Source organism: Petromyzon marinus, chromosome 79, assembly GCF_048934315.1.
Source record: "Petromyzon marinus isolate PM22_M1 ecotype Great Lakes invasive population chromosome 79, UKy_Petmar_22M1.pri1.0, whole genome shotgun sequence".
Classification (NCBI taxonomy): Eukaryota; Metazoa; Chordata; class Hyperoartia; order Petromyzontiformes; family Petromyzontidae; genus Petromyzon; species Petromyzon marinus.
Window position 1 is genome coordinate 22,959,305 of NC_133745.1, and position 23,937 is coordinate 22,983,241.

The following is a 23,937-nucleotide window of genomic DNA, read 5'->3' on the forward strand; positions in this document are numbered from 1 at the left end:
CTGATGATGGTACTACTGCTGGTCATGGTACTACTACTGATATTACTACTACTGATGGTTCTACTACTGGTGATGATGGTACTACTACTGATGGTACTACTACTGATGATGATAGTACTGATGATGATGGTACTACTGCTGATGATGATGGTACTACTAGTGGTACTACTACTACTGAAGGTACTACTACTGATGATGATGGTACTACTGATGATGGTGCTACTACTACTGATGATGATGATACTACTACTGGTACTACTACTGATGGTACTACTGGTGATGATGCTACTACTACTGATGGTACTACTACTGGTGATGATGGTACTACTACTGATGATGGTACTACTACTGATGGTACTACTACTGGTGGTACTACTACTGATGGTACTACTACTGATGATGGTACTACTATTACTGATGATGGTACTACTACTGATGGTACTACTGATGATGGTACTACTACTGATGATGGTACTACTATTACTGATGATGGTACTACTACTGATGGTACTACTGATGATGGTACTACTACTGATGGTACTACTACTGATGGTACTACTACTGATGGTGATGATACTACTGCTGATGATGGTACTACTACTGATGATGATGGTACTACTACTGATGATGATGGTACTACTAATGATGATGATGGTACTACTAATGATGATGATGATGGTACTACTGATGATGATGATGGTACTACTACTGATGGTACTACTACTGATGATGGTACTACTACTGATGGTACTACTACTGATGATGGTACTACTACTACTGATGATGGTACTACTACTGATGATGGTCCTACTATTGATGATGATGGTACTACTGATGGTACTACTACTACTGATATTACTACTACTGATGGTACTACTACTGGTGATGATGGTACTACTACTGATGGTACTACTACTGATGATGGTACTACTACTGATGATGGTACTACTACTGATGGTACTACTACTGATGATGGTACTACTACTACTGATGATGGTACTACTACTGATGATGGTCCTACTATTGATGATGATGGTACTACTGATGGTACTACTACTACTGATATTACTACTACTGATGGTACTACTACTGGTGATGATGGTACTACTACTGATGGTACTACTACTGATGATGGTACTACTACTGATGATGGTACTACTACTGATGGTACTACTACTGATGATGGTACTACTACTGATGGTACTATTACTACTGATGGTACTACTACTGATGGTACTACTACTGATGGTACTACTACTGGTGGTACTATTACTACTGATGGTACTACTACTGATGGTACTACTACTGATGATGGTACTACTACTACTGATGATGGTGCTACTACTGATGATGATGGTACTACTACTGATGATGGTACTACTACTGATGATGGTACTACTGATGGTACTACTACTGATGATGGTACTACTACTGATGATGGTACTACTACTGATGGTACTACTACTACTGATGGTACTACTACTGATGGTACTACTACTGATGATGGTACTACTACTGATGATGGTACTACTGATGGTACTACTACTGATGATGGTACTACTACTGATGGTACTACTACTGATGGTACTACTACTACTGATGGTACTACTACTGATGGTACTACTACTGATGATGGTACTACTACTGATGGTACTACTACTACTGATGGTACTACTACTACTGATGGTACTACTACTGATGGTACTACTACTACTGATGGTACTACTACTGGTGGTACTACTACTGATGAAGGTACTACTACTGATGATGGTACTCACCCCTACGATCGTTCTCCGTGTAGCCCCTGCCGTGGATGATCCTCATCTGCTTGATGAAGGTACTCTTACCGCTCTCACCAGTACCTGCGGTAGCAGCCAATCAGAGAGCAGCATCACCAGCAGCCCTACTACTACTACACTACTACACTACCACTACTACCACTACTACTACACTACCACTACCACACTACTACTACTACACTACTACTACTACACTACCACTACTACTACTACCACACTACCCCTACTGCTACCACCACTACTACCACTACTACTACACTACTACTACCACTACTACTACACTACTACCACTACTACTACACTACTACTACACTACTACCACTACTACTACACTACTACTACCACTACTACTACACTACTACTACACTACTACTACCACTACTACTACCACTACTACACTACTACTACACTACTACCACTACTACACTACTACCACTACGACTACACTACTACTACACTACCACACTACTACTACTACACTACTACTACTACTCCTACCACACTACTACTACTACTACCACACTACTACCACTACCACTACTACCACTACTACTACTACCACACTACCCCTACTACTACCAGCACTACTACTACCACAGTACCACTACTAATACTACTACCACACTACCACCACTACACTACCACACTACTACTACTACCACTACCAAACTACTACCACTACCACACTACCACACTACTACTACCACCACTACTACTACTACCACACTACCACTACTACCACACTACTACTACTACTACCACTAAAACACTACAACTACTACCACTACTACCACCACTACTACTACCACACTACCACTACTACCACACTACTACTACCACTACTACTACCACTACCACACTACTACTACCACACTACTACTACCACTAATACCACTACTACTATTACTACTACTACTACCACACTACCACTACTACCACACTACTACTACCACTACCACACTACTACTACCACTACTACTACCACACTACCACTACTACCACACTACTACCACTACTACTACCACTACTACTACCACACTACCACCACTACTACTACTACCACAGTACCACTACTACTACCACTACTTCTACTACCACTACCACACAACCACACTACTACTACTACTACCACTACTACTACTACTACCACAGTACCACTACTACCACTACTCCTACTACACTACTACACTACCACTACTACTACCACAGTACCACTACTACTACCACTACTTCTACTACCACTACCAAACTACTACTACTACCACTACCACACTACTACTACCACTACTACTACCACACTACTACTACCACACTACTACACTACTACCACTACTACCACTACTACACCACTACCACTACTACCACTACTACCACTACTACTACCACTACCACACTACTACTACCACACTACCACTACTACACTACCACTACACACTACCACTACTACCACACTACCACTACCACATTACCACTACTACTACCACTACTACTACCACACTACTACTACCCTACCACTACTACTGCACTACCACACTACTACTACCACTACTACCACTACTACTACTACCCTACCACACTACTACTACCACTACTACTACCACTGCTGCTACTACTACACTACTACTACACTACCACACTACTACCACTACTACTACCACTGCTACTACTACACTACTACTACTACACTACCACTACTACTGCCACTACTACTACCACTACTACCACTACTACTACTACCACTACTACCACCACTACTACTACTACCACTACTACTACCACTCCTACTACTACCACTACTACTGCTGCTACTACCACTACTGCTACTACCACTGCTACTACCACTACTGCTACTGGTACTACTACCACTACTACTACCACTACTACCACCACTGCAACTACTACCACAACTACTACCACTACTACCACTGCTACCACTGCTACTACCACCAGTACTACTACTACTACCACTAATACTACTACTACTACCACTACTACCACCACTACTACTACTACCACTTTCTACACTACTACTACTACCACCACTACCACCACTACCACCACTACTACTACTACCACCACTACCACCACCACTAACACCACCACTACCACCACTACTACCACCACCACTACCACTACTACCACCACTATTCAACTACTCCTACTACTACCACTACTACTACCACTACTAACACCACTACTACCACTACTACTACCACTACAACACTACTACTATCACACTACTACTACTACCACACTACTACCACTACTACTACCACACTACTACTACCACACTACTACACTACTACCACTACTACCACTACTACACCACTACCACTACTACCACTACTACTACCACTACCACACTACTACTACCACACTACCACTACTACACTACCACTACACACTACCACTACTACCACACTACCACTACCACATTACCACTACTACTACCACTACTACTACCCTACCACTACTACTACACTACCACACTACTACTACTACTACCACTACTACTACCACTGCTACTACTACACTACTACTACACTACCACACTACTACCACTACTACTACCACTGCTACTACTACACTACTACTGCTACACTACCACTACTACTACCACTACTACCACTACTACTACTACCACCACTACTACTACTACTACTACCACTCCTACCACTACTACTGCTGCTACTACCACTACTGCTACTACCACTACTACTACCACTACTGCTACTGGTACTACTACCACTACTACTACCACTACTACCACCACTACTACTACTACCACTACTACCACTACTACTACCACAACTACTACCACTACTACCACTACTACCACTGCTACCACTGCTACTACCACCACTACTACTACTACCACTAATACTACTACCACTACTACTACCACTACTACCACCACTACTACTACTACCACTTTCTACACTACTACTACTACCACCACCACTACTACTACCACTACTACTACTACTACCACTACCACCACCACTAACACCACCACTACCACCACTACTACTACCAACACTACTACCACCACCACTACCACCACTACTACTACCACCACTACTACCACTACTCCTACTACTACCACTACTACTACCACTACTACCACCACTACTACCACTACTACTACCACTACAACACTACTACTATCACACTACTACTACACTACCACTACACACTACTACACTACCACTACTACCACACTACCACATTACCACTACTACCACCACTACCACCACTACTACTACCACCACTACTACTACCACTACTGCTACTACTACCACCACTACTACACTACTACCACCACTACTACTACCACTACTACTACTACCACCACTACTACTACTGGCACCACTACTACTACTACCACTAGTACTACTACTACCACTACTACCACCACTACTACCACCACTACTACCACTACTACTACACTACCACCACTACCACCACTACTACTACCACCACTTCTACTACCACTAGTACTACTACTACCACCACTACTACCACCACTACTACCACTTCTACCACTACTACCACTACTACTACCACTACTACTACCACTAGTACTACTACGACTACCACCACTACCACCACTACTACCACCACTACTACCACTGCTACCACCACCACTGCCACCACTACCACCACCACTACCACCACTACTAGCACCACTACTACCACCCCTACTACTACTACCACTAGTACTACTACTACGACCACTACCACCACTACTACCACCACTACTACCACTACTACTACCACCACTACTACCATTACTACCACTACTACCACCACTACTACCACCACTACTACCACCACCACTACTTTCTACTGCCACCACTACCACCACTACTACCACCACTACTACCACCACCACTACCACCACCACTACCACCACTACCACCACTACCACAACTACCACCACTACTACCACCACTACCACCACTACCACCACTACTACCACCACTACCACCACTACCACTACTACCACTACTACTACCACCACTACCACCACTACTACCACCACTACTACCACCACTACTACCACCACTACCACCACTACTACCACTACTACCACCACTATTACTACCACTACTACCACCACTACTACCACCACCACTACTACTACTGCCACCACTACCACCACTACTACCACCACTACCACCACTACTACCACCACTACCACCACTACTACCACCACTACTACCACCACTACTACCACCACTACTACCACCACTACCACTACTACTACCACCACTACCACCTCTACTACCACCACTACCACCACTACTACTACCACCACTACTACCACCACTACAACTACTACTACTACCACCACTACCACCACCACTACCATCACTACTACTACTACCACCACTGCTACCACTACTACCACCACTACCACCACTACTACCACCACTACCATCACTACTAATACTACCACCACTACCACCACCACTACCACCACTACCACCACCACTACCACCACTACTACCACTACTACTACCACCACCACCACCACTACCACCACTACCACCACCACTACTACCACCACTACCACCACCACTACCACCACTACCACCACCACTACCACCACCACTACCACCACCACTACCACCACTACTGCCACCACTACTGCCACCACTACCACCACCACTACCACCACCACTACCACAACTACCTCTGCCACTCCATCTCAATGGGGGCTCACAGCTGATGCTTTCATAAAGTGGTGGGCAGCGCGGCTAATAGCATGCAAATTCATGCAAATGACATGCTGATTTATGCAAATTTATACAGCGGAATCGATTTTTATAGTATCGATTATGACAAACCCAGCCCTGAACGATTCGATTCCAATAAAAAGCAATGCTCTAGGAATCGATTCTCTGTGTTGTAGGGTGGGGATCGTGGGAATCGATATGCAAATACTGAGCACATGCACACAGCTCCCCGACGTAGCCTCTAAAGGCTGCAGCGCCAAGTGCAGCGGTAGCAGCAGAAGTGACAGACAACTTACCACTCACCCACTCACTCACCCACTCACCTAGTCACCCACTCACTCACCCACTCACCCACTCACTCACCCACTCACTCACCTAGTCACTCACCTAACCACTCACCCACTCACCCACTCACCTAGTCACTCACCCACTCACCCACTCACTCACCCACTCACTCACCCACTCACTCACCCACTCACCTAGTCACCCACTCACTCACCCACTCACCCACTCACTCACCCACTCACTCACCTAGTCACTCACCTAGTCACTTACCTAACCACTCACCCACTCACTCACCCACTCACCTAGTCACTCACCCACTCACCCACTCACTCACCCACTCACTCACCCACTCACCCACTCACCTAGTCACCCACTCACTCACCCACTCACCCACTCACTCACCTAGTCACTCACCTAGTCACTCACCTAACCACTCACCCACTCACTCACCCACTCACCCACTCACTCACCCACTCACTCACTCACCCACTCACCTAGTCACCCACTCACCCACTCACTCACCCACTCACTCACCCACTCACCTAGTCACTCACCTAGCCACTCACCTAGTCACTCACCCACTCGCTCACCTAGTCACTCACTCACCTAGTCACTCACCCACTCACTCACCTAGTCACCCACTCACTCACCTAACCACTCACCCACTCACTCACCCACTCACTCACCTAGTCACTCACCTAGTCACTCACTCACTCACTCACCTAGTCACCCACCTAGTCACTCAATCAATCACAAAACCTAGTCACTCACCTAATCACTCACCCAGCCACTCACCCACTCACTCACCTAATCACTCACCCACTCACTCACCTAGTCACTCACCTAGTCACTCACCTAATCACTCACCTAATCACTCACCCAGCCACTCACCTAGTCACTCACCCACTCACTCACCTAGTCACTCACCTAGTCACTCACCTAGTCACTCACCCACTCACTCACCTAGTCACTCACTCACCTAGTCACTCACCCACTCACTCACCTAGTCACTCACCTAGTCACTCACCTAGTCAGTGACCTAGTCACTCACCCACTCACTCACCCACTCACCTAGTCACTCACCTAGTCACTCACCTAGTCACTCACCCAGTCACTCACCCACTCACTCACCCAGTCACTCACCTAGTCACTCACCTAGTCACTCACCCACTCACTCACCCACTCACTCACCTAGTCACTCACTCACCTAGTCACTCACCCACTCACTCACCTAGTCACTCACCCACTCACTGACCTAACCACTCACCCACTCACTCACCCACTCACTCACCTAGTCACTCACCTAGTCACTCACCTAATCACTCACTCACCTAGTCACCCACCTAGTCACTCAATCAATCACAAAACCTAGTCACTCACATAATCACTCACCCAGCCACTCACCCACTCACTCACCTAGTCACTCACCTAGTCACTCACCTAGTCACTCACCCACTCACTCACCTAGTCACTCACTCACCTAGTCACTCACCCACTCACTCACCTAGTCACTCACCTAGTCACTCACCTAGTCAGTGACCTAGTCACTCACCCACTCACTCACCCACTCACCTAGTCACTCACCTAGTCACTCACCTAGTCACTCACCCACTCACTCACCCAGTCACTCACCTAGTCACTCACCTAGTCACTCACCCACTCACTCACCCACTCACTCACCTAGTCACTCACTCACCTAGTCACTCACCCACTCACTCACCTAGTCACTCACCCACTCACTGACCTAACCACTCACCCACTCACTCACCCACTCACTCACCTAGTCACTCACCTAGTCACTCACCTAATCACTCACTCACCTAGTCACCCACCTAGTCACTCAATCAATCACAAAACCTAGTCACTCACATAATCACTCACCCAGCCACTCACCCACTCACTCACCTAATCACTCACCCACTCACTCACCTAGTCACTCACCTAGTCACTCACCTAATCACTCACTCACCTAATCACTCACCCAGCCACTCACCTAGTCACTCACCCACTCACTCACCTAGTCACTCACCTAGTCACTCACCTAGTCAATCACCCACTCACTCACCCACTCACTCACCTAGTCACTCACTCACCTAGTCACTCACCCACTCACTCACCTAGTCACTCACCCACTCACTCACCTAGTCACTCACCCACTCACTCACCTAACCACTCACCCACTCACTCACCCACTCACTCACCTAGTCACTCACCTAGTCACTCACTCACCTAATCACTCACTCACTCACCTAGTCACCCACCTAGTCACTCAATCACTCACTCACCTAGTCACTCACCCACTCACTCACCTAACCACTCACCCACTCACTCACCCACTCACTCACCTAGTCACTCACCTAGTCACTCACTCACCTAATCACTCACTCACTCACCTAGTCACCCACCTAGTCACTCAATCACTCACTCACCTAGTCACTCACCTAATCACTCACCCAGCCACTCACCCACTCACTCACCTAATCACTCACCCACTCACTCACCTAGTCACTCACCTAGTCACTCACCTAATCACTCACTCACCTAATCACTCACCCAGCCACTCACCTAGTCACTCACCCACTCACCTAGTCACTCACCCAGCCACTCACTGACCCAATCACTCACCTAATCACTCACTCACCCACTCACTCACCCAGCCATTCACTCACCCAATCACTCACCTAATCACTCACTCACCCAATCACTCACCCACTCACTCACCTAGTCAATCACCTAGTCACTCACCCAGCCACTCACTCACCCAATCACTCACCTAATCACTCACTCACCCAATCACTCACCCACTCAACCACTCACTCACCTAATCACTCACCTAATCACTCACTCAGCCACTCACCCACTCAGCCACTCACTCACCTAATCACTCACTCAGCCAATCACTCACCCACTCACTCAATCACTCACTCACCTAATCACTCACCCAGCCACTCACTCACCCAGCCACTCACCCACTCACTCACCTAATCACTCTCACCTAATCACTCACCCAGCCACTCACTCACCTAATCACTCACCCAGCCACTCACCTAATCACTCACCTAATCACTCACTCACCTACTCACTCACCTAATCACTCACCTAATCACTCACCTAATCACTCACTCACCTAATCACTCACCCACTCACTCACCCAATCACTCACCTAATCACTCACCTAATCACTCAGTCACCTAATCACTCACCTAATCACTCACTCACCTAATCACTCACTCACCTAATCACTCACCTAATCACTCACTCAGCCACTCACTCACCTAATCACTCACTCACCTAATCACTCACCCAGCCACTCAATCACTCACTCACCTAATCACTCTCACCTACTCACTCACCTAGTCACTCACCAAATCACTCACCTAATCACTCACTCACCTAATCACTCACCCAGCCACTCAATCACTCACTCACCTAATCACTCTCACCTACTCACTCACCTAGTCACTCACCAAATCACTCACCTAATCACTCACTCACCTAATCACTCACCCAGCCACTCAATCACTCACTCACCTAATCACTCACTCACCTACTCACTCACCCACTCACTCACCTAATCACTCACCTAATCACTCACTCACCTACTCACTCAGCGACTCACTCACCTAATCACTCACTCAGCCACTCACTCACCTAGTCACTCACCTAGTCACTCACCTAATCACTCACCTAATCACTCACTCACCTAATCACTCACCCAGCCACTCAATCACTCACTCACCTAATCACTCACGTAATCACTCACTCACCTAATCACTCACCCAGCCACTCAATCACTCACTCACCTAATCACTCACTCACCTACTCACTCACTCACCTACTCAATCAGCCACTCACTCACCTAATCACTCACCTAATCACTCACTCACCTAATCACTCACTCAGCCACTCACTCACCCAGCCACTCACCTAATCACTCACTCAGCCACTCACCCACTCAGCCACTCAATCACTCACTCACTCATTCACTTAATCACTCACCTAATCACTCACTCACCTAATCACTCACTCAACTACTCAATCACTCATTCACCTAATCACTCACCTAATCACTCACCTACTCACTCAGCCACTCACTCACCTAATCACTCACTCAGCCACTCACTCAGCCACTCAATCACTCACCTAATCATTAACTCACCTGCTCACTCAGCCACTCACTAACTCACCTGCTCACTCACCTAATCACTCACTCACTCAGCCACTCACTCACTCAGCCACTCACTCATCTAATCACTCACTCACTCAGCCACTCACCCACTCACTCAGCCACTCACCCACTCACTCAGCCACTCACTCACTCAGCCACTCAATCACTCACCTAATCAATCACTCAGCCACTCACTCACCCAGCCACTCACCCACTCACTCACCTAATCACTCACCTAATCACTCACTCGCCTAATCACTCACCCAGCCACTCACCTAATCACTCACCTAATCACTCACTCACCTACTCACTCAGCCACTCACTCACCTAATCACTCACTCACCTAATCACTAACTCACTCAGCCACTCACCCACTCACTCACCTAATCACTCACTCACCTAATCACTCACCCAGCCACTCAATCACTCACTCACCTAATCACTCACCTAATCACTCACTCACCTACTCACTCAGCCACTCACTCACCTAATCACTCACTCAGCCACTCACTCACCCAGCCACTCACCTAATCACTCACTCAGCCACTCACCCACTCAGCCACTCAATCACTCACTCAGCCACTCACTCACTCATTCACCTAATCACTCACCTAATCACTAACTCACTCAGCCACTGACCCACTCACTCAGCCACTCAATCACTCAGCCACTCAATCACTCACCTAATCACTCACTCACTCAGCCACTCACTCACTCAGCCACTCACTCACCTAATCACTCACTCACTCAGCCACTCACCCACTCACTCAGCCACTCACTCACTCACTCAGCCACTCAATCACTCACCTAATCACTCACTCAGCCACTCACTCACCCAGCCACTCACTCACTCACCTAATCACTCAGCCACTCACTCACTCACCTAATCACTCACTCAGCCACTCACTCACCTACTCACTCACCCAGCCACTCACTCACTCACTCACCTGCTCACCTAATTACTCACTCAGCCACTCACTCACTCAGCCACTCACTCACCCACTCACTCACCCACTCACCCACCTGCTCACTCACTCAGCCACCCACCTAATCACTCACCAAATCACTCACCCACTCACCTAATCAGTCACCCACTCACTCACCCAATCACTCACCTAATCACTCACCCACCTACTCACTCACCTGCTCAATCACTCACCCACTCACTCACCCACTTACCCACTCACCTAATCACTCACCCACTCACCTAATCACTCACCCACTCACTCTCTCACCCAATCACTCACCCACTCAGCCACTCACCCACCCACCCACTCACTCACTTACCCACTCACTCAGTCACCCACTCACTCACTCACCTAGTCACTCACCCATTCACTCACCTAATCACTCACCCACTCACTGTCTCACTCACCCACTCACTCACTCAGCCACTCACCCACTCACTCACTCACCCACTCACTCACGCACTCACCCACTCACTCAGTCACTCACTCACCTACTCACCAACCCTTTCACCCACTCACTCCTCCCACTCACTCACCCACTCACTCACCCACTCACCAACCCACTAACCCATCCACTCACCCACTCACTCAACAACAACAACCGCCATTCGCCACTAAGTGGCGGTGACGTCATCACGACGCTTGTGCCAGGCTATGTGCACGTTGAGGCCACGTGAAGTGTCGAACGCCCGCTGGCAGGAGGTCACGGGGCAGACCCAGGTGCCACGGGTCGACTGACTGAAATGACTGAGATGACTGGCTGATGCACCACCTGTGCCCCCTACTGTGCCAACCTGCTGTGCTTTAGCCACCCGGCGCTCCGCTCGCTGTTTGGAGCGTCGCTCCTCCGCCCTCCGTTGTTGTTGGAGGGCGACTGCCTCCAACTGCCCAGTAGCATCCTTCACGAGCCTCCTCCACAGAGGCCGATCTTGACACCGCTGGTACCAGTCATCGGCAAGTCCACTCAGCTCCACGTCCTCCTGTACCACATCACTCCATCTCTTCTCTAGCCCTTGTCGCGCCCGTTTAGCCCCCTCGATCCGGCCGAACAAAAGCTGTTTCGGCATGCGGTGGCTGGGCATGCGGGCTACATGACCCAGCCAACGCAGCCTTGCCCGCCGGAGGAGCTCACCGATGGGACTTTGCCCAGATCTTTCAAGGATTTGTGAGCTCCTCACACAATCCAGCCTAATTAACCCAGGATGGATCGTAGGCAAGCCAGCCTAAATGTTTCCAACCGGCGAAGATGTTCCCTTAGGGGGTCCACGTTTCGCAAGCGTAGAGAAGGGAGGGAATGACCGTGGCCGAGAAGACCTGAAGCTTCGTGCGGAGCGACAGACCAGGTAGCTTCCACACAGCGTTACGCAACCGATGAAAAGATATTGCCGCTCGACTGATTCGGAGTGAGACCTCTGTTGTCAAACCGGAACAGGTCATAAGCACACTGCCCAGGTATGCGAAACTCTCCACTCTCTCCACAACTCCCCCACCACCGATTGGGAGTTGTGGGGGTGGAGTGTCCGATGGTACAAAATACCTAGGCTGGTGCTTAGTCTTGGTGGGGCTGATGGTAAGGCCCCATCTCTTAGTGGCACGCTCCAGTCTCAGCAGCAGCGTCTCCAACTCCCCCTCTGAATGAGCAGCTATTACCAAATCATCAGCATACATAACGTGGTTGAGCAATAGGGAGCCATCCCTTGACCGCACCCGGGCATCGATTAGCCTCCCATTATATCTGTACCAAATGGAGATTCCCCCGGTACAGCTATTGAAGGCTTCACGAACTACGTTGTGGAAATAGATGTTAAATAATGTTGGTGCCAGAGGACATCCCTGTCGCACCCCAAGGTGAACAGGGAATGGCTCCGACTCCCGGCCACGTAGTTTTACCCGGGCCCGCTCACCATCATGAAGGTCCTTAATGATAGTGAGCATAGGGTCAGGGACTCCGAAAGCACAAAGAACAACCCAGAGCCCAGGCCTACTGATGGTATCATAGGCCTTGACCAGGTCAATAAAGCAGAGATGTAGGTCTTGTTGGAATTCCCTACACCTCTGCTGTAGCAGACGGACAGCGTGCCTGGCAAGGCGATGTTGAATAATCCTTGCCAGGACCTTTCCCGGCACACTGAGGAGTGAGATGCCCCTATAGTTGTTACAGTCTGTGCGGTCCCCCTTCTTAAAGAGGGGGACCACCAGGGCATCCTTCCAATCCTGCGGAACCCGTCCAGTGGTCCAGACTGTTGTTATGATGTCATATAGGGCAGTCTGTGCACAAACGCCACCCTTCCTCAGCATTTCGTTTGGGAGATCATCTCTACCCGGTTTCTTTCCTAGTCTCAGGCTCTGGATCGCCTTCAGTACTTCCTCAACAGATGTCACCTCAGCCAGCCACTCACAGGGGGTGACTTCTTCCGATATTTGAGGCACCGCAGCCTCAGCAGGGTCATCCCCACTTTGTGCCACGATGTTATCCAGGCTGAGGGATTTCCCCTCCTCCAGGACCTCACAGAAATGCTCAGCAAATCTGCAAACCTGTTCCTGGGGGTCGGAGATTGGATTACCGTTTTTTCCCCTAATGATGGCAACCCGCGACCACCACCCATCCTTTGAGCACCTCACGGCTCTCTGAACCTCCAAGCGAAGGCTGCGGTAAGCCTCCTCATTCTCCGACGTGGGATTCTGTAGCTGATGACAGTGGGCCTGTCGCTTTTTCTCAGCAGCCTGAACACCTCCTCTGTCAGCCAGGGTCTCCGGGGAGGTCTGGACCGCGTACCCAAAGCAGCCATTGCAGCTACATTAGCCACAGTCCTAAACCTCGCCCATTTACCCTTGACATCAGGAGGAGTCGGGGACGATGCCAACCCCAGCCGCAAGCAATGATTAAATTATCGCTTGCAACTTTCATCAGATAACTGAGACCAGGCCACTTTAGGTTGGAATGGGGTCCTGGGTGTACACCCACCACCGGATTAGAAGAATGGAAGGCGCATCTTACAGATAACAAGTCGATGGTCAGTGGGCAGATCAGCTCCACGGTAGGTCCTGGTGTCAAGAACATGGGCCTGCATCCGCTGTTCCGTCACTATGTAGTCCAGAAGATGTTCTTGCTTGGACCCGGCATGCATCCATGATGTTGTGTGGATGCGCCGATGCCGGAACAGCGTGTTGGTAATTACAAGCCCATGGGCTGCACAAAAATCTAGCATCCTCCTACCGTTGTTATTGAGCTTATCTGGCCCATGCCTTCTAATCACTCCAGACCAGGTGCCAGCATCATGACCAACTCGGGCATTGAAGTCGCCCAACATGATGACTCTATCCCGAGGGGCCACTTTAGCCAGCACCTGTGACAGGAGGTCATAGAAGGCATCTGACTCATCGGCCTTGCCTACATCCCTCCACGGATGTTTGTCTTCGGTGGAGGCATAAGCAACCACGACCACCATTCCTCGCCTCCGGTTGATGGGAAGGCGAGCCCAAAGTAGCCTGGGGCTTACAGCTTCCCACACCTCACCGCCACGCTCCCACGCCCCCTTCATTCTTTTATTCAAAAGAAGAGCCACACCCTGTTGTTTGGCAGTCTGCTGCCCCGAGTAGAGGACTGTCCACCCCTCATGGTGGCAGGAGCCAGAGCCGGTCCACCGGACCTCCTGAATACCGCACAGATCTAGGCGGTACCGGTCCAGCTCCCAACAGAGGAGTGGCAGCCTCTCCTCTGCAGTGATCGTTCGAACATTCCACGTGGCCACACGTAGTGGCTTTTCGTTGTTTCTGGAGGAGCCCCGAGGGTAGAGATTCAATCTCCTGGCTCCGCCAGATGGGGTTTGGCCAGGAGACGTCATAGACGCCTGTCCCCCCGGGGCCTCTGGCACAAGCTTGTTCATTAGATATTTTAGACGTGGTTTAGTGGTAATTAATTGAAGGTGGAGGGGTCACCAGCCCCTCGCACCCATCCAGAGCCCCCATTTAGCCACTGTGGTGGTCACAGATGCCATGAGGGGAATTGTCAATCTAAATTGGCCTTCCCCCAACAGCACTGCCCACCACAGCATTGCCGTCCGGCACCACGAGGAAGTAGGGGGTTGTTTTTGCCGGACGCACTCACCCAACCACTCACCCACTCACTCACTCAACCAATCACTCACCCACTCACCCACCCACTCACTTACTCACCCACCCACTCACTCATCCACTCACTCATCCACTCACTCATCCACTCACTCACTCATTAAACCACCCACTCACTCATCCACTTACCAACTCACCCACCAACCAACCCACTCATCCACTCGACACTCACTCGTCCACCCACTCACTCACTCACCCAATCACTCATTCACCCACTCACCCACTCACTCACCCACTCACTCACTCACTCACCCACTCACTCACTCACTCACGCACTCACCCACTCACCCACTCACTCACTCACCCACTCACTAACTCACCTACTCACTCACCCACTCACCCACTCACCTACCCACTCACTCACTCACTCACCCACTCACCTACCCACTCACTCACTCACTCGCCCACCCACTCACCCACTCACTCACTTACCCACTCACTCACCCACTCACTCACTCGCCCACTCACTCACCCACTCACTTACTCGCTCACCCACTCACTCGCCCACCCACTCACTCACTCACCCACTCACTCATCCACTCACTCACTCACCCGCTCACTCACTCACCCACTCACTCACTCACCCACCCAACCACTCGCAGTTCAGCGCTAACCACCGCACCACCGCTCCCCACTGCATACCTCGATACAGTTGAACACACCCAGACACATACACACACACAGACACATACACACACACACAGACACACACACGCAGACACACACACACAGACACATACATACACACACACAGACACACACACACAGACACACACACACAGACACATACATACACACACACAGACACACACACACAGAGACACACACACAGACACACGCACACACACACACAGACACGCACACACAGACACACACACAGACACACACACGCAGACACACACACACACACACAGACACACACACACAGACAAAGGTCCCCCGTGCAGCCTCCAAATACTCGTGGGGGCAAGTGCTGTCAGCAAGAACACACCCAGACACGTACACACAGACAAAGCTCCCCCATGTAGCTTGTAACAGGCTGTAGGGGCAAGTGCTGTGTTAGTAGCGAGTAGCAGCACCACCTATGATGTACACACAGACAAAGCTCCCCCAGGTAGCCTCTAGCAGGGCCGTAGGGGCAAGTGCAGTGTTAGACACACAGACAAAGCTCCCCCAGGTAGCCTATAGCAGGGCTGTAGGGGCAAGTGCTGTGTTAGACACACACAGACAAAGCTCCCCCAGGTAGCCTCTACCAGGGCTGTAGGGGCAAGTGCAGTGTTAGACACACACAGACAAAGCTCCCCCAGGTAGCCTCTAGCAGGGCTGTAGGGGCAAGTGTAGTGTTAGACACACACAGACAAAGCTCCCCCAGGTAGCCTCTAGCAGGGCTGTAGGGGCAAGTGCTGTGTTAGACACAGACAAAGCTCCCCCAGGTAGCCTCTAGCAGGGCTGTAGGGGCAAGTGCTGCACCTATGAAGGCTACCGGCACTGTGGCTACACACACAGAGGGGGTGGGTGGCCAGCACCACCACGCCCGGCCGCCTTTGTCTCTCCCCCAGTGCTAGCGATGTTCACTACACCACTGCTACAGCAGCTACTCTCAGTTGAGGCTGAGTCGACCTAGGGGAGGCCCAGGACCGGTTAGGATAATCGCGTTCAATGGTGTTGGCCGTGAGCGGGATTCGAACCTGGATCGCCAGGTTCGTAGCGCAGCGTAGCGCTAACCACTACACTACCGCTCCCCACACACTCAGTTACACACACACAGTGACACACACATACACAGTGACACACACACAGTGACACACATAGACACACACACAGACACACACACACAGTGACACACACACACAGTGACACACACAGTGACACACACACACAGTGACACACATAGACACACACACAGACACACAGTGACACACAGATACACAGTGACACACACACAGTGACACAGAGACACATACAGTGACACACACACAGTGACACACACACACAGTGACACAGACACACACACAGTGACACAGAGACAGACACACACAGTGACACACACACAGTGACACACACACACAGTGACACAGAGACACATACAGTGACACACACACAGTGACACAGACACACACACACACAAGACACACTGACACACAGACATACAGACATACACACACAGACACACGGAAACACACAGACACATACCTATCTAAACACACCCATATACACATACCTGCACACATACAGTGACACACATACAGTGACACAGACACACACAGGCACACACACACAGGCACACACACACAGACACACACAGACACACACCTGTACACACACACATGTACACACACCTGTGCACACACACCTGTACACACACACACACATGTACACACACACACACAGCTGTACATACACCTATACAAATACCTGTACATACACACACACCTATACACACACAGCTGTACACACACCTATACACACACCTATACACACACTTATACATACACATACACACCTATACAAACACCTATGCATACACATACACAACAACAACCGCCATTCGCCACTAAGTGGCGGTGACGTCACCACGACGCTTGTGCCAGGCTATGTGCACTTTGAGGCCACGTGGAGTGTCGAACGCCCGCTGGCAGGAGGTCACGGGGCAGACCCAGGTGCCACGGGTCGACTGACTGAGATGACTGGCTGATGCACCACCTGTGCCCCCTACTGTACCAACCTGCTGTGCTTTAGCCACCCGGCGCTCCGCTCGTTGTTGTGAGCGTCGCTCCTCCGCCCTCCATTGTTGTTGGAGGGCGACTACCTCCAACTGCCCAGTAGCGTCCTTCACGAGCCTCCTCCACAGAGGTCGATCTTGACACCGCTGGTGCCAGTCATCGGCAAGTCCACTCAGCTCCACGTCCTCCTGTACCACGTCACTCCATCTCTTCTCTAGGCCGTGCCGCGCCCGTTTAGCCCCCTCAATCCGGCCGAACAAAAGATGTTTCGGCATGCGGTGGCTGGGCATGCGGGCTACATGACCCAGCCATCGCAGCCTTGCCCGCCGGAGGAGCTCACTGACTTTGCCCAGATCTTTCAAGGATTTGTGAGCTCCTCACACAATCCAGCCTGGTTAAACCCAGGATGGATCGTAGGCAGGCTAGCCTAAATGTTTCTAACCGGCGAGGATGTTCCACCTGTACATACACACCTGTACACACAAACACACCTGTACACACACACACACCTGTACACACACACACCTGTACACACACACCTGTACACACCCACCCACACCTGTACACACACACCTGTACACATCCATCCACACCTGTACACATCCACACACACACCTGTACAACCACACACACACACCTGTACACCCACTCACACCTGTACACCCATACACACACCTGTACACCCACACACACCTGTACACACCCACCCTCACACACCTGTACAAACACACCTGTACACACACACACCTGTATACACACCTGTACACACCCACCCACACCTGTACACCCACACACACACCTATACACACCTGTACACACCCACGCACACCTGTACATCCACACACACCTGTACACCCACACACCTGTACACACCCACCCACACCTGTACACACACACACACACACCTGTGCACTCACACACACCTGTACACACACACCTGTACACACACACCTGTACACACCCACCTGTGCACAGACACACACCTGTCCACACCCACACACCTGTACACACCCACCCACACCTGTACACACACACACCTGTACACCCACACACCTGTACACGCACACCTGTACACACACACCTGTACACACACACCTGTACACACACAACAACAACAACAACCGCCATTCGCCACTAAGTGGCGGTGACGTCACCACGACGCTTGTGCCAGGACATGTGCACCTTGAGGCCACGTGGAGTGTCGAACGCCCGCTGGCAGGAGGTCACGGGGCAGACCCAGGTGCCACGGGTCGACTGACTGAGATGACTGGCTGATGCACCACCTGTGCCCCCTACTGTACCAACCTGCTGTGCTTTATCCACCGGGCGCTCCGCTCGTTGTTGTGAGCGTCGCTCCTCCGCCCTCCATTGTTGTTGGAGGGCGACTACCTCCAACTGCCCAGTAGCGTCCTTCACGAGCCTCCTCCACAGAGGCCGATCTTGACACCGCTGGTGCCAGTCATCGGCAAGTCCACTCAGCTCCACGTCCTCCTGTACCACGTCACTCCATCTCTTCTCTAGCCCGTGCCGCGCCCGCTTAGCCCCCTCGATCCGGCCGAACAAAAGCTGTTTCGGCATGCTGTGGCTGGGCATGCGGGCTATATGACCCAGCCATCGCAGTCTTGCCGCCGGAGGAGCTCACCGATGGGACCTTGCCCAGAACTTTCAAGGATTTGTGAGCTCCTCACACAAACCAGCCTGGTTAAACCCAGGATGGATCGTAGGCAGGCTAGCCTAAATGTTTCTACCGGCGAAGATGTTCCACCTGCGAACATCTTCGCCGGTTAGAAACACACACACACACACACCTGTACACACACACACACCTGTACACACACACACACCTGTACACACACACACTCCTGTACACCCACACACCTGTACACACTCACCCACACCTGTACACACACACCCACCTGTGCACACACACACCTGTACACACCCACCCTCACACACCTGTACACACACACACACCTGTACACCCGCACACCTGTACACCCACACACACACCTGTACACACACACCTGTCCACACCCACCCACACCTGTACACACACACCTGTACACACCCACCCACACCTGTACACACACACCTGTACACACACACCTGTCCACCCACACACACACCTGTACACACACACCTGTACACACACACCTGTACACACACACCTGTACACCCACACACACACCCGTACACACACCTGTACACACACCTGTACACACCCACCCACACCTGTACACCCACACACACCTGTAAACCCACACACACCTGTACACCCACACACCTGTACACCCACACACCTGTACACCCACACACCTGTACACCCACACACCTGTACACCCACACACCTGTACACCCACACACCTGTACACCCACACACCTGTACACCCACACACCTGTACACCCACACACCTGTACACCCACACACCTGTACACCCACACACCTGTACACCCACACACCTGTACACCCACACACCTGTACACCCACACACCTGTACACCCACACACCTGTACACCCACACACCTGTACACCCACACAACAAAGACAAAGATCCCCCGTATAGCCTTAACAGGCTGTAGGGGCAAGTGCTGTCAGCGAGCACCTATGAAGGCTGGAACGGTACACGAGGGGGTGGGTGGCCAGCACCACGCCCGACCGCCTTTGTCTCCCCAGTGGCACTGTTTTTATCCACCGCACCAGGTACTCATTTGAGGCTGAGTCGACCTAGGGGAGGCCCAGGACCGGTTCAGATAATCGTCACTGGTGTTTTCCGTGAGCGGGAATCGAACGCGCGTCGCCAGGTTCATAGCGCAGCGCGCTAACCACTACACTACCGCTCCCCCCCACACACCTGTACACTACACTACCGCTCCCCCCCACACACCTGTACACACACACCTGTACACACACACACACCTGTACACACCCACCTGTACACACTCACACACACACCTGTACACCAACCCACCTGTACACCCACACACCTGTGCACACACACACCTGTACACACACACACCTGTACACACACACTTGTACACACTCACACACACCTGTACACACTCACACACACCTGTACACACAGAAACCTGTACACACACACACCTGTACACACACACCTGTACACCCACACACCTGTACACACACACCTGTGCACACACACACCTGTGTACACACACACCTGTACACACACACACACACCTGTACACACACACACCTGTACACACACCTGTACACCCACACACCTGTACACACACACCTGTACACACACACCTGTACACGCACACACCTGTACACGCACACACCTGTACACCCACACACCTGTACACACACACACACACCTGTACACCCACACACCTGTACACCCACACAACTGTACACACACACACCTGTACACACACACACCTGTACACACACCTGTACACACACACACCTGTACACACACACCTGTACACACACACACACACCTGTACACACACACACCTGTACACACACACACCTGTACACACACACCTGTACACACACACACACACCTGTACACACAGACACATGTACACACACACAGACACCTGTACACACACACACCTGTACACACACCTGTACACCCACACACCTGTACACTCACACCTGTACACACACACCTGTACACGCACACACCTGTACACGCACACACCTGTACACCCACACACCTGTACACACACACACACCTGTACACCCACACACCTGTACACACACACACACCTGTACACACAGACACCTGTACACACACACCTGTACACGCACACACCTGTACACGCACACACCTGTACACACACACAGACACCTGTACACACACACACACCTGTACACACACACACCTGTACACACTCACACACACACCTGTACACCCACACACCTGTACACACACACACCTGTACCCCCCTGCATGGTCTATCCACTGCTGCCCTGTCCACTGACCCAGCAGTAGCAGCTTCAGCTCGTTCCGGTTCACGTCTTTGTCTCTCTTCAGCTGTTTCTCGATGGCCGCGTTGATCCTCCTGGCTTCTTCCTCCTCCTCGCTGAGACAGCACGCCATCACCTCGTAGTCCACCTCCTAGTCCACCTCCTAGTCCACCTACTACTCCACCTACTACTACTAGTCCACCGCCTACTCCACCTACTACCACTACGACCACTACTACTACCACTACTAGTACTCGCTGAGACAGCACGCCATCACCTCGTAGTCCACCTCCTAGTCCACCTACTACTCCACCTACTACTCCACCTACTACTACTACTCCACCTCCTCCTCCACCTACTCCTACTACTCCACCTCCACCTACTCCACCTCCTCCTACTCCACCTCCTCCTACTCCACCTCCACCACCTCCACCTACAGCTGCTCCACCTACTACGACTCCACCTACTCCACCTACTCCACCACCACCTCCTACTCCACCTACTACTGCTCCACCTACAACTACTCCACCACCACCTCCACCACCTCCACCTACTCCACCACCACCTCCTACTCCACCTACAGCTGCTCCACCTACTACTGCTCCACCTCCTACTCCACCTCCTACTACTGCCTGCTGTTCCACTCTATAGCGACGAGGGTGGTGATGATGGTGGTGATGGCTGTGGTGATGATTGTGGTTGTGGTGATGATGGTATCATGTCATCTAGAGGCAGGCGACCTTGCGGGCAAGGTAAAACTAAGGAGTATCGATCTCTCTCTCTCTCTATATGTCTATGAACTTCTTAACTTACAAAGCACGAGGAAGTAGCTGGTCTAGAGTGGGTGGGAGTGGTCTAGAGTGAGTGGGAGTGGTCTAGAGTGGGTGGGAGTGGTCTAGAGTGGGTGGGGGTGGTCTAGAGTGGGTGGGGGTGGTCTAGAGTGGGTGGGAGTGGTCTAGCGTGGGTGGGAGTGGTCTAGAGTGGGTGGGAGTGGTCTAGAGTGGGTGGGAGTGGTCTAGAGTGGGTGGGAGTGGTCTAGAGTGGGTGGGAGTGGTCTAGAGTGGGTGGGAGTGGTCTAGAGTGGGTGGGAGTGGTCTAGAGTGGGTGGGAGTGGTCTAGAGTGGGTGGGAGTGGTCTAGAGTGGGTGGGAGTGGTCTAGAGTGGGTGGGAGTGGTCTAGAG

The 23,937-nt window shown here is 51.1% G+C and overlaps 1 protein-coding gene across 3 annotated transcripts in view; it reads right to left on the reverse strand.

The window, feature by feature from the left end:
• The window catches only part of LOC116937968 (guanine nucleotide-binding protein subunit alpha-11-like), a 68,123-nt gene extending 44,503 nt beyond the window's left edge, over positions 1 to 23,620 (reverse strand). For 2 of the 3 annotated variants that reach the window (XR_012931030.1, XM_076057047.1), the window contains exons 1-2: positions 22,772 to 23,620; positions 1,779 to 1,862 (exon numbers count right to left, since the gene is read on the reverse strand). Coding sequence is in view for 2 of the 3 variants with exons in the window: in XM_076057047.1 (XP_075913162.1) it covers positions 1,779 to 1,862; positions 22,772 to 22,889 (202 nt within the window). In the remaining variant the exon portion in view is untranslated. Of the gene's footprint in view, positions 1 to 1,778; positions 1,863 to 18,818; positions 19,257 to 22,771 lie in introns of those variants that run through there. The other variant, XM_076057048.1, reaches the window with a different exon arrangement.
• Between the last annotated feature and the right edge of the window lie 317 nt (positions 23,621 to 23,937).